The 24,811-nt window shown below is 37.7% G+C and overlaps 2 protein-coding genes across 4 annotated transcripts; one reads left to right on the top strand and one right to left on the bottom strand.

Moving 5' to 3' along the window:
• Positions 1-4,819: 4,819 nt before the first annotated feature.
• On the bottom strand, positions 4,820-6,836 carry LOC149013541 (SNARE-like superfamily protein). Its single transcript, XM_089159900.1, has 5 exons — positions 6,598-6,836; positions 6,345-6,505; positions 5,769-5,912; positions 5,617-5,681; positions 4,820-5,041 (listed from the first exon to the last, which is right to left on the bottom strand). The coding sequence occupies exons 1-5, from the start codon at positions 6,786-6,788 to the stop codon at positions 4,943-4,945; spliced, it is 660 nt and encodes a 219-aa protein (XP_089016026.1). The 5' UTR covers positions 6,789-6,836; the 3' UTR covers positions 4,820-4,942.
• A 1,691-nt stretch (positions 6,837-8,527) lies between these two features.
• Positions 8,528-24,487, top strand: LOC149013540 (DEAD-box ATP-dependent RNA helicase 8-like). Of its 3 annotated transcripts, none has more exons than XR_016173888.1 (10): positions 8,528-9,201; positions 11,159-11,219; positions 16,036-16,270; positions 17,541-17,779; positions 19,950-20,201; positions 20,277-20,457; positions 22,065-22,153; positions 22,228-22,301; positions 22,400-22,557; positions 23,480-24,486. XR_016173888.1 is itself a non-coding variant. In XM_089157932.1 (10 exons), the coding sequence occupies exons 1-9, from the start codon at positions 8,963-8,965 to the stop codon at positions 22,476-22,478; spliced, it is 1,449 nt and encodes a 482-aa protein (XP_089014058.1). In that variant the 5' UTR covers positions 8,528-8,962; the 3' UTR covers positions 22,479-22,509; positions 23,480-24,487. The 3 variants fall into 3 exon arrangements, 2 of the variants coding, with proteins under 2 accessions (XP_089014058.1, XP_089014059.1); XM_089157932.1 differs by having other exon boundaries at positions 22,400-22,509; positions 23,480-24,487; XM_089157933.1 differs by lacking the exons at positions 22,065-22,153; positions 22,228-22,301; positions 22,400-22,557; positions 23,480-24,486 and adding an exon at positions 21,125-22,057.
• Positions 24,488-24,811: the final 324 nt, after the last annotated feature.

Raw genomic sequence — 24,811 nt, 5'->3', positions numbered from 1 at the left:
TAAGGATATTATTTATTTCGTTCACATTACATATTTTTCCAAAAAAAATTCTCTCAAATATTTCAAACTTTCTATTTTAGCCATTACTTTAAAAAAAATTTGCCCAGTCGGAGACTATATGTTGATGCTCATGATTGCTTACTATATCTCATCAAATGAGACACAAGTATGTTAGCGCTTTTCCAGTAGCGGATTCAAGGGTCAAGCCAGGTAGAGAGGCGGGGAGACAAAAAAGAAGCTCACATAGTTTGTTGTTCACTCTTTTTTCTCGATATAAACATAAAAATATACAACTTGAAAATCGATAAGAATAAGAATCTTACTATCAACTCGATCTTCTTAGCTCTAGGAAGACCCCACCTTATGGGGAATCTATAGAAATCTTACTATCACTCTAAATCTAGGGTTGGTAAGTGAATACAACTTCTCAACTATATGAAATCTGGGCATAAGACTTGGATATTCATAAAACTCTCTCACACTCTATTGCTCAAGCAAAGTTCGGTAGATGAATCAAAGGGCACCAAATAATTGAGAAAACAACTCAAAAAATACAGGTTACTCCCTCTCACATCATACTCAAACAAGAACAAAATAAAGACACAAGGAATAAAAATCATCTAAGCATTAAAACCTATCATATGAGACAATCATGTGATCTAGCTAGGTTTTATTTCATAAATGCAAATGAGAATATGATTTCAAAGATTTACAACTCTACTTTCATTAAAAGAAAAGAAAAATACACTTTAGAGAGAAAATCATATGATAAGTTATTCCAAGGCATCTAGAAAGCATGTATGCCTTGGAATAACTTATTTCCCAAGTTTATGCTTAAGAAATATGAAGGGATTAATGCTGTTTTAAGGACCCAAAACGCTATAGGATAAGAAGCTGGCCTAACTTTTTAATATTTAGCTAAGGTCGAAAAGGGGAAGAATCATGATTCGCTACAGTCCTGATGACATTGGTCAAAGTATCAAAAGTAGACACTTATCTTGTCTCTTTCACTTCAAGCCTTTGTCAGAGAAACCAAAGCTAGTGGCGCTTGATTTTGAGAAGCCACAGATTGATCTAAAGAAACAGATTATTGCAGTCAGCTGCTTTGAGATCTTGCAAGTTATTTTGTGCTTTCATCTTACAAATCAAATTTACTGTTGAGGTCCAGAATGAATTGTCATAGTGGGCACAGAAGGAAAGTGGCTACTGAATGTACTAAACAGCCAAAGAGATGATGTTACTTGACTTACTTCCCAGTCACTGCATCTTCTAGGTACCACGCAATTTATGGTTAAAAAAGATCAGCAGATTTGTCCTGAGGTTTGTTGATCAATAAGAAACTTGACTTCACTGAAGTTTCAACTAGTCCACTTGGCAAAAAGGATGTCCCTGGGCAAGATTATAGTGCATTGATGATCTTTTGTAATTGGAGGCTATCAGAGACATCCTCCATGTTGCGATAACCTTTGGTATCATTGTATCAAGAACATGAATTATTTTCAGATTGTCAAGATGCGGTTGCAGTCCCCAATGGAAGACCAAATTGTTTAGATTGGATTTGTTGTAGTATATCTGAAACTATTAGAGACTTGTTTGTAATGTTTGATTTTGTGGAGTTTTTTTTTTTTTTTTGTCTAGATTAGAAAACTCTAAAGCTGATTTGATTGCTAAGGGCTCCAGTTTGTTAGAAATTTCGAAGGGTTTGGTGGTTGAATCCTTATCCACCTGTTTGTTGGGAACAAAATGTTGCTGTATTGTTTGCAAAACCTTCTCCATACTGGTTTATTTAAATGAACAGAAATGTCTCTGTTTGATTGTATTATTTAAAAAAAAAGGTTCCTTTGTAATTGATGTTATCAAACTAGGCTTCAGTCAAGAAACATATGACCAATTAGCCTGTTGATTTCATCAGGGGGAAGGGAAACAGAAAACAACTGCTAAAGTGTGTAAGTGGGCTATGTACAGGATTTTACCAACTGACATTCCACAGTCTAATGTGATGATGATTCCAATCAAGTCCTTAAAATTAGTGAAAAAAAGCTCCAAAAACTAAGAACCACGCACAATTATATAGCCTTCTGTAATAATCAAGCAGAAATTTATTACATCACACTGAAGAAGTCGAGATTGAAACCACCAACCAAATCCAGGTCTGATCTTGGACCAGAATTTGATCAAAGGGAACTGATCACTGTATTGGAACACCAGGATTTCCCACATAGTCGATAGTTATATATGGAGATAGATCTATCTGTGGTTGCAACAAAGGAGCAAAAAAAAGAGGCAAAACACAACTGAGATTTGACTGCAGTTACCCAAGCAGAATACCAGATGTTTGACTTCCTCAATATATAATGATAGGTGACTCTTAACTTCAACAGAACATCAACAGCAGGTAGACAACCAAAACAGTGATCAACACTCAGGAACAACAGCAGATAAAATCTAAGTTCCATGTGGAAAAACAATAATACATATTGGATAGAAAAAACAGCAGAATGGAGTACAATCCTGCTGAGAGTGCCTGTAACCAGCAGCAGATAAACCCAACTTATCCATAGTCCTTCCAATGAGGCTTAAGAGAAACAATGCAGCATTGATTGCTGCAAACCCAAGGAAATTTCTGAAAGGTGCTCTCGAAAAAAGACCTTAGTGGTTACAAGGACTGACCAAACCTGCTCTGGTACCATGTTATGGGAGCAGACTGTTTAGAGACAGTACCTTTTAAGTAAAAGAATGAACGGAAAAAGAAAAGAAATAGGGGAAAAAACCAGTTTAATGTTGTATAAATGTATCTACCACTGTAAGCCGGGAATATATATTAAGCATAAAATGATCCATGACAAATTGCAAATTAAAAGAGATTAAGTAATAGCAATGGGATTTCCAGTTCAGAAACAGAAAAATAGAGAAATCCACCCACAAGATAAGACTCACAGGATATGTTCAGTGGAGACGCACCAAAACAGAAAAGGTTAAAAGGTTTGATCTGGATTGAAGGATTTAAAGAGCTAGGGGGCAGAGTTGCAATTACCATAGGAGAAATAGGGAGGAAAGAACCACATAGTTTCGGCCTGGTTTTAAGTATTACTTTGAATAAAGCTGATTGGAGGTAATAATGCCTGTATCCAGCTACATGTTCTGAGTTTTTGCCGACAATGTGATGTAATCCCAGATTGAAAAAGGATCAATTCGGGGCCAAAGGAACCAAGATCATCTATGAAGTAGTGAAGATCAAGTTGCTCAAAACTGGATGTGGGGCCACTAGAGGTTGGTGTTTGGTGATATGGCTATGATGAATGGGTTCATGGAAAAGGTTTTGAATGCTGAAGTTGAAATTTTGGCTAATTAGTGTTTCGTTTCTGGGTTTTGAAAGAGGAGGAAATTGGTGATTTAGGGTTTGAGAACAAATCTATTGTCATAGATAAATTACTCCTGAAAGCTTAAAAACTGGCGAACGAGAGTTATTCAGGAGGGTGTACCGTAAAGTGTAAACACAACGTGAAGCCCTCTGACATTCATGATTCAACAATGATTGCTAGTATCGAGTCAGGGATCAAGAGCTTCAAGAGGGACCTTGCAAAATGCTAAAGGGTTGTCAAGTTCTATCATTGATGAAGCAGTTAAGAAGCCCAAGCAAGATTTGGATCAGGAAATAACTGATGCTTTCATTCGATTGGTTTGTGACAAAAGGTACAAGCCCTGAAATTCTCATGCATCAGAAAATATTCCCCATAAGCCTCTTAAACCCTGCTTCAGAGAGAAGGTGCACAAACAGATGCTGAACTATATTTTTTTTTGGTGAAGGATGCTGAACTATACCATAACTTAATTTCAACCTGGAGTATACCTTTCATTAATGGAGAAGCTTGCCAAGCTTAACAGACTTGTTACAAAAAAAGGAGGGACTGAGAAATCGAAGACTCAAATTATCAGAAACTCAATGCCAATGTGAAGGTGAAAGATGAACTGAAGAAGCTGAGAAATGCACAATGAAGATTAATGAAGGTAACCCATTGGATAACTGTCAGGGGAAGTAGAAAACGCAAATAAAGAGCATCAGGTGGTACTTAAGTTGGTAATTTGGAAATTGTATATGTAGGTTAAGAGAAAGATATCAAATTCCTCAGTCTTTTGGAAGGGAATAATTTGATGAGTACAACTGCAGATACTGCTAATGTAGTAAATATGCAACAAATGCAGCAGGGTTGAGGTAATGAAAACTAAGGTGGAGGAGTTGAGGGAGAGATTATTAAGGGCTCAATTCCAGATAGAGTAGACAAGTTGGAATCCAAAAATCAAGAGGGGGGCGGGAGGACCCTTAATATGGATTTGACAACACTGATGAGTAAGATTGAAAATCTGACAGTAGCACTAGAAAAAACCAGATACAGTTGGAGAAGCTTGGAAACAGTTCTTAAGGACAGAAGCCCATAGTGATAGAGAATAAGAGAACTAGGGCCTGTTTACCAGGTTACCCTTCCCTCCCTTCCCCCCCCCCTCCCCCAACTCTTTCTTTTCTGATTCCAGTAGTTTCTCAGGACTCCTAGGGATGTTGATCATGTTGTTCTTGAAGGTGCAATACTTTAGCTGTAAAATCAGTGCTGTTATTTAAACAAAGAAGAGCATAAATAATTTTTTTTTCTTTCTTAAGTCCATGCAGAGGACAATGTCTTCCATGTGTCCTCATCCAGACAAATTGATTAATGCAAAAAAAAAAAGATGATTTTTATCAATTGACTATGAAATTTAGTTGTGAAATAATACACTTCTTACAAATCAGTTGACCTCATGTATCTCTCCAATTTGTTACATGGATTTAGGGGTTTCATCTCACATCTTCCAAGTTTCTTCCCAAACACAAAGTTTATCTTTCAGTACCTTATCTTTGTACAAAAATTTAACACCCCCAACACTTCCTCTGATTGGGAGTTACAATGAACTAAAAGACAACATAATCTGAAAGGATAACATAGCTCCACAAGAGGACACTGGAAGCAACAAAAATGATGGTTATGGGTGTCCACTTCAAGGCAATCACCTGTGAATGAAAACAATTCAATTTAGCATAGAGAAGGAAAAGAATTTCTTTGGAGTTTCTGCTGTTATCTATATTTTCTTAGGAAAATAGATTGCTGCCTGGGTCTCTGGAGCCTGCTCATGCATGGTGGCCAATGAAACGCACATGTGAGCATTGTCCTGGATAGAATTTTTATCTTTCCATGGGGGCAACATAATACTTCTATTCACATTGCATAAGCCATGCAGTGTTCTTTCCCTATCCTTTTTATTGGGGAAAAGAACTCTGCCCAGCAGTGCCCGCTGCACCCTCACACAGGGCCACACCGCCACAGGGGACAGTGAATTACTACCTCACCCCGTTGGTCCTTGGATGCCCATATGTGTGCTCCCACCCGTGCAGCAAACCAAAATCCTTTGCTTATTTCTTTAATTTGGAGTAATGCAAGGCAAATCTTGGTCATGATTCACTACAATCCTACTGGGCACATGGTCCACTGACAAATTAAGCTTTTCTTTTTCTCTTTGACATGCTAAAATTTGGTTCATTCATTTGTATGGTACAGGAGAACAATTTAAAATGTAGATGACACCTACCTCAAGACAAGGAGAACACCAAATCGATGATACATTACCAGAGCTCGACAACACCTCAATAGTCTCTGACACTACAGGAAATTACATCTTGTTAGATTAAAACCTCGTAAGTCTGACTTGCAAAGGAGCAAGGTCTCTGAAAAGAAATCTACCTGAATTTATTCTATTTTCAATTATATCGGATATGTCTGCTGTCATGATAACTAGTTCCTGCCGACGATTAGCATTTAGCTTAGAGAGATTTGCTGGTGTTCTTGTGTCTAAGTATCGTTTCCTAATATTCTCCATCACATTTTCTGCGCATCCATGGTAGAGTACACCAAAGACAACTATGTTTAAACATTTAGCAAGATATTCAAGATGTAAATATCGATACACCAAAGACTACTATGTTAAAACCTTAATAGCAAGATATTCAAGATGTAAATATCGATACACCAAAGACTACTATGTTAAAACCTTTCTAGCAAGATATTCAAGATGTAAATATCGATCTCAGATGACCCATGTTTCAATCCGAAACTTATAAGCTACAGCTTGGTTCAATATTGGTAATTTCCTGGGTCATCTTGGGTTCAAATTGCAAAAACATTGCTAACCCCACCACAGGTAAACACGGCTAAGGGGATTTTGCGGCACATGAAAAGCATCAGTGCCATTGACCGTCTCACATTTAGAAGAAGAACCAGATTCTGTGCAAGAAAAATGGTAATCTCAGACATTCTTACCAAATCTAAAGAAACTGTAAGCACTGGTAATTGCCTCTATGGTCCTTGGTTCCACCTTCTCGAACTCTCTCTGCAAATCCTGTAGATAATGAAAAACTAATTTTCTTGGGTATGATGTTTCGCACAACGTGCCATAGCAAAATCCATTTGCGACCAAGAAGCTTTAGCATCAAGAATTTAAGGAAAATGCGGTGGAAAAAAAGTGCTATGGAATACATAAATGTTGTTTTACGGCAAATTTGAGAGAGGATACTAGAAGCAATGGTGGTCGATGCGAATAGACATCTTTGAAGGTAAGAGGGCTCCCCTTGAAATTTCTCTGAGTATGAACTCTCCCTGTTGCTTGTAGAAAAACATATTATCATTCTCGTCATTCAAGAAACGAGGCCATTGGGCAAAAGGTAACCCATCACGCACTCTCCCGATTATGGTTAGTTTAACCATTCCACCACAGAGAATGACAGTTCCTTCTGGTGTATATTGCAAAGTCGTTCAGAGAATCAGAATGTTTTGAGATATGACAGGAGAAACAGCTTATAAAGAACGAAATCAGAGACGAAAGTGAGACAACTTCGTAACCAAGATATCCCTTGGCTCTTCAAAGGGAAATCAATAATGGTGGAGAAACGATGGAGAAGCCAACGCGGGGACTCATGGTTTGAAGCATCGAGGGAATCTTCATTTCCCCGCTTCCTTTGATCTTTCAATTTAACAAATTACATATGCATCTCCTCGATTTGCATATTATCGTGTTTATATCCCTCATAATTTATTATATTACACAAATCTCTTATACCTAACACCGTTAGTTTTAAAATCTGAAGAGACCTCTTATCTTTACTGATTCTTATTATAAGTGAAATAAATTAAAAAATAAATAATCAGTCATAGTGGCTCATCACCCTCTCCTCTTCTTTCCTCTTCCTTTTTTTGGGTTTGAGGATAAAGGAGGGAAGCTTTGGAATTATGAAAATTTAAACGAGTTGAGTCTACCACTTAACATTATTATCCATAGTGAGAATGTATTTGATATACAATTTAAAACATAAAGATGTAAACATAATTGAATAACTTTCAAGGAATATAAACATGTATATATATAATTTGTTGCTTAATTTATGTAAAGGGAATTTTTATTCATACCACCTTTTGGGGGAAACGTGTTTAAGTTTCTTCTTCCTTCTATGATTGGAATTGGAATTTGGTTTTAAAAAAATAAGTACTTAAATATACACCCCTTCTTGGTTGTACACTTGTACTATGAGGTATTCAAGGTACATACAACATAAATACTTTATATTATGGGAACGCTAAGCTCGACAAATTCGGCTCGACGGGATACCTATAGACCATTCGACAAGTGTGCAGCAAATTCCTTTGAATGTCCCATGCCGAAGATATCACCTATTAAAGACACCTCCTTAGATTGAACTGGAGACATCCAACTTTTGTCTTATATGGTCTCACACATACCGATACATTAAATGTTATATTTATTGACCAATGACAAACATATTTAATTTGTTATATGTATATTAAATGCACCGTACGTATCAAGGGATCCTAGGACTTCGAGAGTATATGACTAGAGATGGCTCATTGCCGACTTGTCGAACCGTTCAAGGAAAGCCGTATTGCATCCCCTCCCAACTTTACTAGCTCCAAATACGATAGCATGTTTGATGTGCCTACCTCACTAAAGGAAGAGAATCACCCCTCACACATCCAACTGTTCGCATTCGTTAGGCAATGACATAAATACCCCTAACCATCAAGGGATCTAGTAGTGTTTACTAACTCTAAGAACCTACCTAGCAGTTATTCTGTTCAACTAATCACTCCTCTTAGTGAGGACTTGTGTTTTCCTTTGTTGACTTTGTCTTTTGAGGTGGCTGACCAACTCTAGAGTTGGGCACTAATCCTTGGTTCAACTGGATATGGCAAATTCTAGGACAAAAAAGTACCGTGCAATTATGTTTTTTTTTGTTAGTAAAATTTTGCCTACCTCTTTCTTTTTTTTTTTTTTCAAACAGAAAAATCTTGACCGCTTAATGTGACATTGGTAAAGAATCGTTTATGGATTTTAGTTATATAAGGGGAAGAGAAAACTTGAAGAGGATCTATCTAATCTAATGTTATAATAAATAATAGGGTTTTGTTTAGCAATTAAGGACATTCTGGAGCCTGCGTTGCCCTACAGGCTACAGTAACGAAACAGAAACCGTCCTCAGACCATTAAAGCGGGCGTTGTCTTCTCCGCGTGGAAAGATAATTTCTCTACTTCTTTTTTTGTAACTTTCTTCTTCTTTTTTTAACTTTCTTCTGTTTACATAAATGATAAATCTCAAGTCATCGATTTCGCTAGGTCGAGTAATTCGTGGTGTTGGGGACTTGGGTTTAGAAATATTATCAATCGGGCTTCAAAATGACGTTTCTGGTTCGTGAATTAGGCCGAATTCGGAGATTTTATCTTCAAGCTCCTCTTGAATCGTAGCTATATCTGATGTACTTTTGTTGGTGTGGAGATTATCTGCCGGTGATTGTTTGATATCTGCATCTTCCTCACTTTTTGATCTGGAAGTGAAAATCTCAGTTAGGTTCGTTCGGTCCTTCGTATAATGAATACACGAGGCAGATATCCACCTGGGATCGGCAACGGTCGTGGTGGGAATGTGTTCTCGAACCCTAACTTTCAAGCTCGAAATCCTCAGCAACAATATGTGCAGAGGAATACTGTTCAAAATCAACAACAGTTTCAGCAGCAACAACAACAATGGCTAAGACGGAATACGATGGGAAACGATTCTAGTTATATCGAGGTTGAGAAAACAGTGCAGTCAGAAGCCGTTGATTCTAGGTAATGTTTTTTCCGTTTTATATGTATGATTCCTTTCCTGTTTCTAAATTTATTGTTGTTTTCTAGTAGCCCTACCTGTTGAAGTAGTTATTTTGTGAAATCGATCACTTGTGTTTAGCAAGAGAAGAAATTACCTTAATTATAAGAAAAAAGCTCAAAATGATTTTTTAGTTGGTCTATAAGTTGCTGTTGGGCGTGTTTCCACAAGAATTAATATCCAAACCAAGTACACAGAGGGGTACGCAGTTATGTCAACTGTAACAAGTTATTAGGATAAAACTTACTTATCAATAAAACAGAATATGTGTGAACAAAGATAAACTTGATGCCACAAGAAGAAGGCTATAACCTGCGATCTAAACATAGACGAGTGTAATTCTACATCCTACTATATATCCAATGGAAAATACATTGCTTTGAAAAAGAACATCAAAGATCTTGGTGAACTCTCGAAAACCTCGGATTTCTCGATTCAATGAGAATAAACTTCCTTGTTTGTTCTCAAACACGTGTTTGGCATTCATATTTCATGCACCCAGAATACGCTGCATGTTGGTTCAGCAGGACCACTAGTGGACTTGATCCAGCATGTCATGTTCATATCATTAAATAGCCACAAGCCGACAATATTGTATTATTGGGATATGGAAAACTATGGTGTCTATGAAATATGTATTGTTTTCTGTACTTGGATGTATATTTAATAATCATTGTTAACGGTACCTTGTAGTTTTTTCTTTGAGTCATTGAATATTCGTAAAATTATTCAACATCGTGCGTCTCGATCAACTGTTTTGTTTGTACATTGTGTTTCATGACACTCAAACAGTAAAGATGGACAAATATTACATAAGGTTTGGATGTTTCCTTCCAACAGAGGGTGCAAATCTGAAGTACAAAATTGCTGTTCTTTTCTTTTTAGGGTAAACCTTTTGTAATTTAAAGATTCAAATAGGTTCATTACGTCCCAAGTAAAGTTCTCTTATAGTGCATTTTGTTTATGTAATTTAATGAATTTGAAATCTGTGGAATCTTGAATTCAATTTTTAATAGTTGTTTGGTTACTTTTGTTCAGTAATTTGCATCAGAACCAGGAAGCACACCAAATTATAAATTTTGGCTAAAAATTGGAATTATTTGGATTTATGCTGTATGGTTAATTCCATGGATTGCCCTAAATTTACCCTGTGTATAAGATGAGTCAGTTCACAAGATCAAGGTGTAATCAAATTGTTTACATTCAATGAACTATATCTTTTGGATGCTGATTCCATGGATTTGAAACCCCAAATCAGTGCAAGCATTGGTGGATTGGGTAACCAAAATACCAAATACACTATAAGAGTTTCAGAGTCAAGTATGGCAGTTTGCCCAAACAAAAAGGGAGTGGGAGAAAAAGGAAGAAAAGAAAAGAAGAAGGCTTAGTATCACCAAGATCTTGAAAACTCTACTTGGTCGAGACAACTGTTTAAGATGAGTTTTTGAACCTTACTCAGAATGGAACTTTATACTTCTAATAGTCCTGATCTAAACCTAATAATTCTTTCGAGTCTTTGACTCAATATTTTCTGCTAACCTCACCCAATTTATGGGCTCATTATTAATGTTTAATACAATAAATATCCCAAAAATAACTGGCCTGTAGAACCATTGAAGACCCAAATTGAGATCTCGCTGGGTTCCATTTGGCAGTCCTAATCAGCATCTTATCGGTTCATGAAGGAAGCGTATTCTTATCATTATCTTTTTAATTATTGGGTACTTAGTTATTGTTGTTTTTGTTGTTGCTATTATTTGCAAAAGCACCATTGGTTCTGGATTTGGAATACTACGGTACTGGTAGTTCCAAGATTTCTATTAAATTTACAGTTCCTTTTTGGGTCAATTAATTTACCGTGTTTTACTTGGTACATCAGTTAACTTGTGAAACTGTTTACCTTTCTCTGCCTGATTTTAGTTCTCAAGACTGGAAGGCACAGCTCAAGATACCGGCACCTGATACACGCTACAGGACAGAGGTATGAATGAAGAAGACGCTACACTATGTGTTAAATTTTATGGACATGGTTTTATGTGCTAGCTACTACTTTGGGAAATTCGTGACTCATAGCCTTCGTCAGTGGGTTACCTCTTCATTACTGGATCCTGCTTAACACCCCATTTGCTTCTCTCTCTCATGGTGCGCTTGCACACACAGCCACACACAAATATACTGCATATGAACCAAAAGGAATCTTTGGTCCTGTTTTTCCCTCCTTCCTGTTGGTGTTTGGTATTGTGAGTGGATAACTATCTATTTTTTTTTTTTTTTGGATGATTGATAACAATCTAATGTTCATTTTTCATTAAAATGAAGTTTAAAGTCGGTTGGTTTTCCCCAAGTTAGGGGTGGTTTGCCCCCATAGACTCCGCTTGTGCAGAAGCCTACGGCATCAGGGTTGCCCTTTTGCCCTTTTTCCCCAATTCTGTTGCTAAGCCATTGAATGGGTCTCTGACTGAATCTCATTATACATGTTTGGAATCTTTTGTCACTGGCATACCCATTCCATATCCGTTCCAAGTCCATGAGGGTGGGAGGAATTGGTGCAGTTTAGGTAAAAGGTCAAAGGTGATATTGGGCAGGGTATATGAATCTGGTCTCTGACTGAATCTCATTACATGTTTGGAATCTTTTGTCACTGGCATACCTATTCCATATCGGTTCCAAGTCCATGAAGATGGGAGGAATTGGTGCAGTTTAGGTAACAGGTCAAAGGTGATATTTGGGCAGGCGTATATGAATCAAGAAGGGGTGGAATCTCATTTAGGATCATGTTGGGCCTAACAAAAGAAATATAGTGTAATTATCAGGAGATAAAGCCACCTGGTAATTAGCCAAGATATTCAAGTGGTTGTATGGTACCTAAATAGGAAAGGATGCACATGGGAATTATATTTTTTGATTAAGGATAGACTTGAAATCAAGGCTAGGGACACAACAGGATAGGGGATTGCAAATAGAGGGGTAGTAATTGAAAGTGGAATGAAGAGGGCTAAAGTAACTCATGGTGGAGGTTGTTTTCAAGCTCTTGATACATATAACCCAGCCTACCACCTACATAAAAACTCTTGGATGAACCTGAAATTAACTGTGATTGAGATCGCCTGAGATTTAAGGAAGATAAAAGAAGGGATGGTAAGCAAAAGAGAAGTGTACGTGAATTCTATAAGCCTTTTTTTTTGGGGGGGGGGTGTCTGGGGGTGGGGGTTTGTGGTTTAGTGGCATGGAAGAGGGAGGAAAAGAGAGGACACAGGAGAGTTTCAATCACAAGAGATGGGAAGAGGAGCTCCATGGATAACTGGCTGCCTTGTGCCACACAAGCTTCAATCATACCAACGTGCTCACTTCGTTCTTGTCCATCGCAACATTGAGATTACAGGTGTACAAAGAGCTCAACTTAAAAAAGAGAACGGAATAAATACTCTTATTGATTGAACTCTCTCTAACATTCTTATATAGAAAAAAGTATTTATCTAAACTAACCGCAGTTGTATCGCCGGGTGTGGGTGTAGAATTGGCTCACTGATGAACCATGACAGCAAGTATTGATGGCAAACAGGGACAATGACATGGTTCTGCCATGGCAGAATTTTTAAAATATACTTCCGTTGCTCCCTAGGTTTTCTTTTAATATTGGTTCTTGGTGCACCTGTCTCAGTTTTTGAGTTTTAGAATATGTCAATTAGGGGTCTCCACTAAGGCCCCTTCGCAACCCTAATGAACTCTGGAACTGTGGGTTTGGATGTCATCAGTTGGGCTGTGTCAATACTCAGTAGGTATTGAAGCAATAAATCAGTAATGACTTCGGCAGCAGTGCTATGTAAATGATAATGCCAATGAGTTAATGCTCAGAACTTTATGATCCAGTTTGGAGCAAGAAAGGCAGCAGTAACCAGACAATGAAACTGGATGGGAATGGAGTAACATGTGTAATTTTGAGTACAGTGGGTTGTCTGGGCCATGGGCTTCGTGCTTTTGGATTTACTTTTGCAATATACCAATTTGATGAGCCCAAATCTTCGGATATAGGTTCTATATGGGATTAAGTAATTATTTTCTATTTTCTATCTCTTGGTCATTAAGTTTATATATTTTATTTTCTATTGCTTTGGTAGTTACTATTTTGTAATTCTCTCTCTTGGCTAGGAAAGCTTTCAAGTTTTGTACTAAGAATTTTACAAAATAAAGGAGGCAGTTCCTAGCCACCAGCGATTTGACAGCCATTGGATGAGTGCTTTGTGCATGTGTGTGTGGGAGACATGCATGTGTGAGAGACAATAAGTTGGTGATAGGCCATCTCCTAGTTGGTGGATGACCAACATATCCCATTCCTTCTTTCTCTCTTTCTTTCTACTCTTAAGACATCTGACCCTTCTGTAATTCGAATCACATACTTCCATTCTGTATGGTGTTTCAAGTTTAGAGGTTGTTTAGTTACTGTTTTCGGGACATTGATCCTAATTGTGCAACTTCAATCTAATCATTATGATAAGCCCCTGATATCAAGAGTCTATATTCGACAAGGAAAGCACTCCCAAGGAAACGATTGACAGTTTGAAGAGTGAAGAGAGTCCTGTCGTTTTCAGCAGAGTCCTAGTGCATTCAGGCAACTGGCAAATTTGAAGCATGAAGAGTCCTTCTGCGTTAAGGTTATTAGAATTAGATTTAGAGAGTCAAGAGTCATAATACATCTAGGTTAGAGTTACATTACAGTTAGGTTTCTTTTGAAGAGTCCTACTCGAAGTAGGCTGATTTTGTTAATTAATTCGATAGGAATGTAATTGCTATAAATAGGGGGGAGGATGAGTAGAAAGGATATAGAGAGAGAGGTTTATGTGAGAGCCATTGCTCTTGGGTAGCCGTAGGATTCACCTACTGCTAGTAGTGTGTTTTGTTTCTCGTTCAACTTTTATTCAAAGTCCGTTATTGCTATTATCTTCTTGAGTTATTCCACCTTGTTAAGTAGCCTCATTCAGGTACCTAACACATTACTAATTTTGTATACAGGTTTCTTTTAGTCATTAAAGTGTCTTCTTTGACTAGATTACTCATCTCTGTTTACCTGCTGTTTCCTGGCTCCTCTAAATCTGAATTTTACGTAAATATTCTGTGACAGTTTTAATCCCACATGCTGCCATTGGATGTGATCAAAATTTGGGGCTTTATTTATTTTACAGTCAACCATAATTTGTCCCCATCTGATTACCTATTGAGAGTTTCAAACATGTCTTATTCTGTTCATTTTCACCCTGCAGTTCTGATTAGCTCCTGGTTTACAGATCATTAAATACTTTGGGATTAAGGTGGCAACAAATATGAAACAGTCTTCAACATTAAAGAATTATAATATTTTGACCAGTGTTTGGTATTGTTTCAGTCAATTCCTTGAATAAAATGCATTGTTCCGACTGAGATTTCACAGTTTCCATTAGATTCTGACCATATTTTAAGTTTCAATATCAATACGCTAGGTTTGACTTCAAAGGTAACTTTTTGGAGACCTTATCTGTTGGAATTTTTTGGACAGAGTCACTCCCGATATATGTTATGAACCATGAGAAATATTTATAATATGAAGTACTTCATAGATAAACTTTTTGGAGAACTTATGTTTTGGAGTTTTTTGGACAAAGTGACTCCCCATATATGTAATGAACCGTGAGAATAATTTATAATTATGAAATACTTCCCAATTTTATGCTTATTCATTCCCTCAATGTAGGATGGTTGCTCTAATTGCATTATATGTGTTTTACTATTAAAATTTGTGTATGCAGCATTGTACATCCGTGTAGACTAGCAAGCTAGTTTCCAAAACCAAATTACCGTTCTGTCTCTGTTTTTTTTCCTTTTAATATTTTTCTCGTTGGATCTTACCCCGGGGGGGGGGTGGTTCCCCTGAATGGTAGATCAAATGTACCTAAACTACCTCAGACTTAGAATCTGCGGGAGAGCCTCGGTAGAACATTGATGTGCTTGGATACTTATTTCTGGATGAGTTTGAGTATACCTATCTTGTTGACCTCTTTAATTCTTTTAATCCTAAGAGCCCCTGCCTTTTTTGGAGAGGCAAACTAGAGACCAAATTATGTGGTGGGCTCACCACTTTCAACCATGGATGTGGCTAGCCTGCTGATGAGACAATCTTCTGATTGCTGAAGATTGCTCGTCTCTCCTATTGCTTTCTTTGTCAGTCTGGTGAGCGCCATTAGGGATGAGTAATTAGTGGATTAGTAATGGCTACCAACCATTTTCCTATCCAGTAACAGACAGGTGAAAACTGAAAAGCACAAAGTAGTGGTCTCTGCAGTATGACGGCTGGAATGCTTCTTTTCAGGCCAAACACATTGGATCATGTGACAGAATGGATGTAGCATAATGGCCTTCACATATCCCACCTTCCTTTTTCCACAAACACTTTATATGCCTTCACCCCTCATCAATGCTCCCCGTCCTGTACCTCCAGGGGGCTTTGTGGGCCTTCCAATTCTTTGCCCTCCTCCCCAGCCCACCAAACCCTCATTTCTACATCTCCTGGTTCTCCCCGTCAAATTGTAGGAATCTACATGCTTAAGTCTGTGTCTAATGTGATTCTTCAATTGTAGGATCCTTGGAACTGAAATCCCAAATAAATTTACAACTTGTTGTTCGTTAAATAAAGCGTAACCTAACCCCATATGACCCCAGAGATGGACCGCTCCTTTAACCCAATCCAATCCAATCAAGACAATTTTGTTACTGCATTACATATTGTTAGCATTCACTGATCGGGTTTTTTGCCTTTGTTACTCCAGGACGTGACTGCTACTAAAGGAAATGAATTTGAGGACTATTTTCTGAAACGTGAACTGCTTATGGGAATTTATGAGAAGGGTTTTGAAAGGCCTTCTCCGATCCAAGAAGAAAGTATTCCAATTGCCTTGACTGGTTGTGATATTCTTGCTAGAGCTAAAAATGGAACGGGGAAAACAGCTGCATTTTGCATTCCTGCACTGGAAAAAATTGATCAAGACAATAATGTTATTCAAGGTGCTGTTCTAGTTGCAAGTTTTCACACAATTGTATAGTTGAGTAGATTTTGAATGCTATACTGTGGTTATTAGAATTTCCTTTTTTTGTTGAGCAAATGCAAACCTACTTCCCTTCTTGAGTAAAGTATTCTATTGAAAAACTAAGGGCGGGAAGGGTGGGGGAAGGAATCAGATTCCTCTGCTTGCTGATTTTGTGTGCCCATCGTGCCTGGACATCAGCCTTTATGCTGATATGATGTAGGAAGCCGACCTCCAACTTTGAGCCCCCAAATTCGATTTTGAATTTGAGGCCAATTGCCAACTGTCTTACCGGTTTGCTGATATGGCACTCCCACAGCCATAAAGTGAAAGATGGGTGCACAAAATTAAGAAGTAGAAGAGCATGACCTGGGTGGAAGTTTGGATAACCTCTAAAACCAAGCCAAACAACTTAGACATACATCCCTAAATTGATAGAAATCACATTTAGTTGAAGGCCAGACTTTAGAAATCACACACAGATATGGGGATTAAGATCCCTTCAAAACTTTGGACTTATTGAACAGCTTGATTTATAGTAATTTTTGGAAACAATGTTTCTTAGAATTAGGGTCTGAAGTTAAATCAGATCAAACCAACGGAATGTGCTGAAACTTGTGTTAAGTCTCTGTTTCAGCAATCTGATACTATTCTCAAAATGTGAAGTCATTCAGATGGTATATTCTAAATTAATTTAACATTATTATATCTGAGATGCAAAATTTGCACAAATCAGAGTCTCTCTCTCTCTCTCTCTCTCTCTAATTGGCACAAAAATCAGACTCAATAACTCCAAAACCTGCTTGAGTGGAGCCCCAGGGTCGGCATTTGATTCCCCGAAGTTTGGGTAATTAGTGGATTAGTCACAATGAATAAATCAAGGTACTCCAAAATTAACAAAGAAAATGGGTATCCACTAGGTTCCGTCCTATGCAAAGAGTTTATAAGCTATTGCTCAGAAGAGCCAGTCATGTGGCAAACAATACCTAATGGAATCCTGCAATTCCAAAGAGATCTACGTGATAGGAAATCCTAAATTGTCTTGATTTCATCTTATCAAATGTCTCAGACACCAGATGAATAATGACTTTTGTCTACACTCATAATCTTGGATCCTAGGTACTCAATTTATATAAATATGACCATTTTGTTTATTCATTCTATGTTATCATTATTTCTTGGGGTGAACAGATAAGTTTGTTACATTATATTTGAATATATCATCTGCTTTTTATAATGCTTTGCTGCAGTTGTTATATTGGTTCCAACGCGAGAGTTGGCTTTGCAGACATCACAAGTCTGCAAGGAGCTTGGGAAACATTTGAAGATTCAAGTCATGGTTACTACCGGAGGAACTAGCTTAAAGGATGATATCATGCGTCTATATCAACCTGTCCACCTGCTTGTTGGAACACCAGGCAGAATACTTGATCTTGCAAAAAAGGGTATTTGCGTCCTGAAAGATTGCTCAATGCTTGTTATGGATGAGGTATATTGTGGGAAAAATTTATTCTGCTGGTTCCTTTTTTTGTTTTTGAGATGGTTCAAGTCTCTTGCCGCATTCTTATCTGTGACATCTGCAAATTTCCTGTGTATCTTTTTGTATTGATGCTCTTCAGTTTCTAGCTTAGTAGTTGCTATTATTATAGGAGGCACTTGAGGTGTGAAGCTTGATGCTTGGGGCACAAGGAATACATGTGCTTTGTGGTGACATGTTACAATACTCGGCACTGCTTGGATCTGCAGTGTGGTTTCCTTGTACCCCTAGTTATTGCTGAGTTCAATTGTTATTTCGTTTTTCTGTCGCTTAAAACATTAGTATGTAATGCACTTTGAAGGTTAAACATGTTCCACCTTTTGTGCTCTGTTTTCTGGTTTGGGCCACTCCTTATTTTGTCACATCTTGTGTCTGGGTTTCTGTCCTTTTTACCTATTCCTTAGATGAAATGCCCCTTTCAGAAACAGTTCCTTCCCTACCTCCACCCCAGAAATTTATCAGGTCCATTTTTGGGGACCATCCATTTTCTTGTGGATGAAGGACACATGTTCATCAGTCACATCAAAAGGTTGTAATGTAGGCACCGAATTTGATTGATCAAAACAGTACCCAAATAGGACATTTTCATAGGGAGTTAATTGCAAATTTGATGGACTTAAGGTAAAACAAAGTATAGATGGAAAAGAGGGCTGAAACTAGGATGGTATTACAAGGATGATAACAAATAACCAAACGGGCTGTATCGATCTTCAAAACAAGGGGCAGAATTACGATGAGAACTTAGACAATAACAATGAACATGTGACACCTGGGCTTCACACCGCAAGGTGGATCGATTGGATCAAACACCAACCTACCTTGATCAAACACAAGGAGTCTTAATTGCAAGATAGATCGATTGGATCAAACACCAACCTACCTTGATCAAACACAAGGAGTCTTAACCGCAAGATGGATCAATTGGATCAAACACCAACCTTCCTTGATCAAACACAAGGAGTCTTCACACCCGGGCTTCACACCGCAAGGTGGATCAATTGGATCGAACACCAACCTACCTTGATCAAACACAAGGGTTCCCCAAAGAGGAGGAATGCTAGCAAGTAATTTGATTTCAATTCATGAGTTCTCCTTCCCTTCTTACATGAGTCTCTTATATAGCACTCTAAAGAGACCAAAACAATAGTGGAAACATCCAACCACTACACTCTACCCTAACCAAAAGACTAATGGAAACATCCACCTACTACACTCCACCACTAACCAAAACACTAATGGAAACATCCACCTACTACACTCCACCACTAACCAAAACAATAATAGAAACATTCAACCACTACACGACACCACTACCCAAAACACTACTGGGACATCCACCTACCACACCACTAACCGACACCACCTACTAGCTCCTTTTGTTGACTTTTCAAAGCTAGACTTGGGCTTAGTTCAAAATAGGTGGGCTGTTTTTCTTCCACTAAAGTGATCCAAGCCCATGAAACCATGGTCTCATTTTAACCCACTCCAATAGTCCTAGCACATGCAAGCCATGGGCTATTTTGGATCATTTCCTTAGGTTTTGATGGGCTTGACCATTGGGCTTTTCTCTTCCTAGATTATGCTGCCAATTCTGCATCAGGTTGAGGTTAAATTTAGAAGATATAATTTTATTTTATTTTAATTTAATCTTAATCCTTCGATGTGACTCGGAAACACGTGTCAATCATCAGAGGGAAATGGATGGTTCATTTCCTTGTCAGAAATGGACTTGATAAAATTCCCCCCCCCCCCCCCCCCCAAAAAAAAAAAAAAAAAAAAAAAAAAAAAGAAAAAAAGAAAAAGAAAATCAATCCTTATACCAGAGTTTTCTTTGGGTAGGAATTTTGTTACAACTAAGAATTTGGAGTTTTGCCTTCAACCCATGGTTCTTGGAGAGTTTAGCAATATGGATAACTTCATACCTGTAGTTGACGCCCTTTGTAACACAATTTTCATTGTCTATCATTAGGTTTAAAATGACATTGAATTTACTGTCTTGTGGATTTTTTTTTTTGTGTGTTTGGGTCAATTGGCAGAAAGCCAGATAAGCATTCATTAAACCAATATTTCTTATACATAACTGTGATATTATGGGTTATAATGCCTGCATTCTGCATCACAGGCAGACAAGCTTTTATCTCCAGAATTCCAACCTTCAGTGGAGCAGCTAATTCATTTTCTTCCTACAAGCCGACAAATCTTGATGTTTTCAGCTACATTTCCTGTAATGGTGAAGGATTTTAAGGACAGATTTCTACGTAAGCCTTACATTATCAATCTCATGGATGAACTTACCCTCAAGGGTATTACACAATACTATGCTTTTGTAGAAGAAAGACAAAAGGTCCACTGTCTAAACACTCTTTTCTCCAAGGTATGTACTCTAATTGATTCTTTTGCCTTTTGTTCCTCATTTACGAATGTGCTGAAGGTTTGTGATCCTTTCCAGCTTCAAATCAACCAGTCAATCATATTTTGCAACTCAGTGAATCGAGTAGAGCTGTTGGCTAAGAAGATTACAGAGCTTGGGTATTCTTGCTTCTATATTCATGCTAAGATGTTGCAAGATCATCGAAATCGTGTGTTTCATGACTTCAGGAATGGTGCTTGCAGGAATCTTGTTTGTACTGGTATGCTACCAGTGCTTTCTAACTTGTACTTCTGCAGATGTTTCTTGTGCTAACTACTTCTGTCACTTTTGAGTCCTTGTGTTGATCAGTGCAGAATTTGATATGTTCCTCTTTGTTGACCGCTGATTGAGTATTTGAGTCTTTCGATAATATTCAATATTCAGAATATGTATTATTTTCTTTTCTTTTCCTACCAGTCTCACCTATTCCTTGCATTTACTGCTGCCACTGGAGTTCTATTAATGTTCTTCTCATGGTTACAGGCAGTGTTGAACTTGTTATCTAGGTAGTCCAGACTTTTAATGAGATGAAGTTGTGTGTGTTTTATGCTTAGTATCAGTGCCTCTTGGACTTGTAATTGCTAGTAAATTAGAGTTCATCTCATAATTGGAGATGATTAAGCCCTTCACTTCATTCATATAAAATGTCAGCTTACCTCCATAAATCTATGGATGTTTTTTGCTTTCATCAATGGGGAAGATTTTCAGCTAAGAATGTGACTCTTATACTCTCGTGTTGGAATACTACTGATATCCATGAATGGATATTTCCCCCAATTTATTCATAATAAAGACACAATAAACTGTTATATAACTTTTCAGTTATAATCTTGTCAAATTGTAAATTTTTTAAGCTTTTTGAATAACCATTCCTTTTTTCTCCAAAGATTTTTTTAGAGACAGAAGTATGGCCCATTGATGGTGAAAAAAGAACAGATAATTTGGTGCCAAAAGCAGACAGAGGACTCTCGATAAGCATCAGAACAAACATTTAATATCTACTGTATGATCAGTTGTCACATTTATTTCCTATTGCTATTTGTTTTCCCTGCCAGTGATGGCCATTTACTTTTCATTTGTTTTGTTCAAAGAAGACCATCTGAGGGGCGGCCTTGGTGCAGTGTCAGTGGACCACAGTTGTAGCCTTGAGGTCAAGGCATTGAAATAGCTTCTCAACAAAAATTGGTAGGGTAAGACTGCGTAGGAAAATTGCACCTTCGGACTCTGCTCTTGCAGAAGAAGCCTTCGGCACCGGGTTTGCCCTTCTTCATCATCAAGACATCCCAAAGAAGAGTGTCATCTATATCTTGATAAATAATCTAATTTCAGTCTCAATTCTCCACATTCTCAGCTCTCTTGAATAGTGTTTGGGTTGATTTGTATTAGTGAATGTAGTTGAAAAGTTACATTCATGCAAATACTATTGACGTCTTCCTAATTGAGAATTGAGTTTCATAAGAAAGACTTGCTGAGTATTTAACCACCGCTGACCCACCCCCTCGAATAAAATAAATCTTAACTTGCTAAATGTAACTTATCTTTAGGCCATGATTCAGTGTATACACTCAGCTGCTTGGATTAGTATTGTTCTACTTCTATGTAAATGTGAGAAAAAAATGCTTATCAGCATGAACTTGGGGGGGACCTTAAACTTTTGCTTGAATGTGAACTTGGTTCAGGTATTACACCTGAGTAATCTGAAGATCTTCTTCACACAACCCCTCGTGAAATTCTAATTTCATTAAAACCAAAATTCAATGCTATAATGGAAGATGAGATAAGATGCATTATGGATGGTATTGTTCTAGAACTTTTTTCATTTTGCAGATTTATTTACAAGGGGGATAGACATTCAAGCAGTCAATGTCGTGATTAACTTTGACTTCCCCAAGAACTCGGAGACATACTTGCATAGGGTATGTGGTGTTCTATTTGGTATTTTATGTGTGGAAATTGTTTTTGGCTGATTAAAGTTGTTCAATATAATCAGGTTGGTCGATCGGGAAGGTTTGGACATCTTGGATTGGCTGTTAATCTGATCACCTATGAGGACCGCTTCAACTTGTATGTACCTTTCTTTCTAAGATTGTGAAGAATGCTGGTCAATTCTTGCAACTTTGTTCCATTCATTTGGTACATATGAGCCACTTGTGTTTTTACAGGTACAGGATTGAACAGGAGCTTGGGACTGAAATAAAACAAATTCCTCCCCAAATAGACCAGGCTATTTACTGCAGGTGACATGTGGTGGTAAAACTCTCCCTCAACAATGGTGAGTAAAAGCAAAGATCTGGCTGGTGTACACCCTGAGGAATATAAAGTAAGTCGGTTTGTATTTGATGTTTTTGAATAATAATTACCCACACTCACCAGTCACCAGACTCCACTCCATGCATCTTCTGGAGGGAAAATATATAACCAACATAACTTTTTATGTGTAATTTGTATCATGGTTCTCTCCATATTCATAATATCTCAAGGGCCTGGATCTCTTCAGTGGTCTGTCCAGCAAATGTTGAATGGTTAATTTCCTAGGACATTGAAGTTGAGGTGACAATCCAAAGTTAAGTTATTTGCCACCTCATTTCAATTTGATAATTTTGAACTCAGTACGCTCTGTCATGTGGGGCAGAGCATCCTGTTGCTTCATGTGGCTACAGAAGAGAGAACCATCTGGAGTAGTCTGGTTGGTCTCTCGAGAAAATCATATTGTTTAATTGCATGGGAATAGGTTGGTGTTCAAGGTATGTAAGACTACGGGAGTCTTTCATTCATTGCTTCTCTGTTCATGTGGTGACTCTTTAGAGCAATGGTCATTGCTCATGGTAACTGGAGGCTTCTAGCATCTAAAAGTTAGTCATTTGGAACTTAAATTGCTGAAACCAGTAAATTGAAGGGTATTTGTGGGTTGGAGTGCATGCTGTTAACGTGGACTGGTGTATCATATTTGCCCAGCTAAGAGAATGTTTTTTTGATGGACAGTCTGGATCTGCCCCAGTGTTAAGAGGTTGAGGAGATTTGAATGATTTACCTTTAGCCACACTTCAATCAAATGTTGGAGATTTACAGCCTTGAGTACTTGAAAAGAGCCTGTAACTTTGTATACCTTTTTACTAGTATCAGTTCTGTAGCTTACCTACCTGCCTAGAAATTCTCTTTATGACTTCATTATAAAGGTTAAAAATAGTATATACCCTTCTTTTCTCTCCAATTGGTATCTTATTTTTGTGTGCCTGTTTCAGGGTTGGGTATGCATCCCGTACCAAGAGGTATTATACATTTAAGGCCGGATCCTCAGTGTTGTTTCTTGAGTCTTTGTATTCTGGTGATTGAGGTAGAGCACTTGGAACTTTCTTTGCCGGATCTTCATGGTTCATGATTCTCCGTGTACATCTGAGCGTGTAGATTTACATAATGCTGAGACATACATTAGGCTGCAAGAAGCAGCTAGCTTTGGAATGATTCATGCATCCAGAGGAGTGGATCTCTTGTGCTGGATTATCATGACCATTCTGTGCTTAGTACCGAGCATATTTTGGTACTGCTTTTATCTATGGTGATCGGTCATTGTTCTTAAATTATTGTACATTGCTGAGTTCATTTCTTCCATTAGGAATTGCCCGAATGAATGTATTCTGGTGGATATTCTCTCTCCCTTCAACTTATTCTTTCCCTCCAATGGTCACATATCGTGATAACAGGTTCATAACTTTAGCTGGTCGGATTCTTGGTGACAATGGTAAAGCTTCACCTGAAAAGTTTGAGAGGGGGCAAGGGTTCTTGATAACCAAAACGTTGGCTTCTGGCCGGCTAAAGGCAATTATTGGTACTCTCGTCGTTTTACTTGAGCAAAAATAAAATTACATTGTTTGATCGTTTGGCCTGCACCAGTGTTGGTCGTGCAGGGAAAATTTTGTTTGTTTGTTTTTTCTCTCTTTCAGTCTTTTGGGTTGGGGACCTGGGGTGGGTCTTGTTTCTGTGGATTGGGAGCATTTAGAGGATTTAGAGGATGGTGTCTTATCTGAAAGCCGAGCAGTCATTTCGGGCTCCACGCCCATACCACGCCCCACCTCCATCCTCTCCCTGATGGGAAACACATGTCACTTGTCGATCACAGACAGTAGGGGCTTACAGTGGGTCTGACTTTTTAATTTTTCTCTCCTTGTGGGTCCCTATAAATTTGTGATTATAAAGCCTGGGGAGGGATGGAAAAGAAAATTAAAATTCAGTAAATATGATTACCAGAAAAGAAAAAAAAATGAAGAAGTGAGATTTACATAATTTACAATTCTCACTTCTTGTAATTCTTATTTAAGATTGTAATCCATGGTAATTAATTATTTAATAGTTCACAATTAAAATCTAACTAAGAATTTAAACCTCAAGAAAAGAGGAGAGGCGAAATTTCTTACCATACTGTTTTGGTCATTTCCTAATTGTAGTTTGTATTAAATTCTTTTATCTTCATGACTAAGTTTTTTTTCCTATACATTCCACACTTTAAAATTCAAATTATAAGTTTTTTTTCCTATACATTTCTCACTTTAAAATTCATATTATACTTATTCCTTGTA

This window comes from Hakea prostrata, chromosome 6 (genome assembly GCF_041222555.1).
Source record: "Hakea prostrata isolate BN-2017 chromosome 6, UWA_Hpros_2, whole genome shotgun sequence".
Classification (NCBI taxonomy): domain Eukaryota; kingdom Viridiplantae; phylum Streptophyta; class Magnoliopsida; order Proteales; family Proteaceae; genus Hakea; species Hakea prostrata.
Note: the sequence above shows the minus strand (reverse complement) of the source record. Positions and strands in the feature narration are given on the sequence as shown.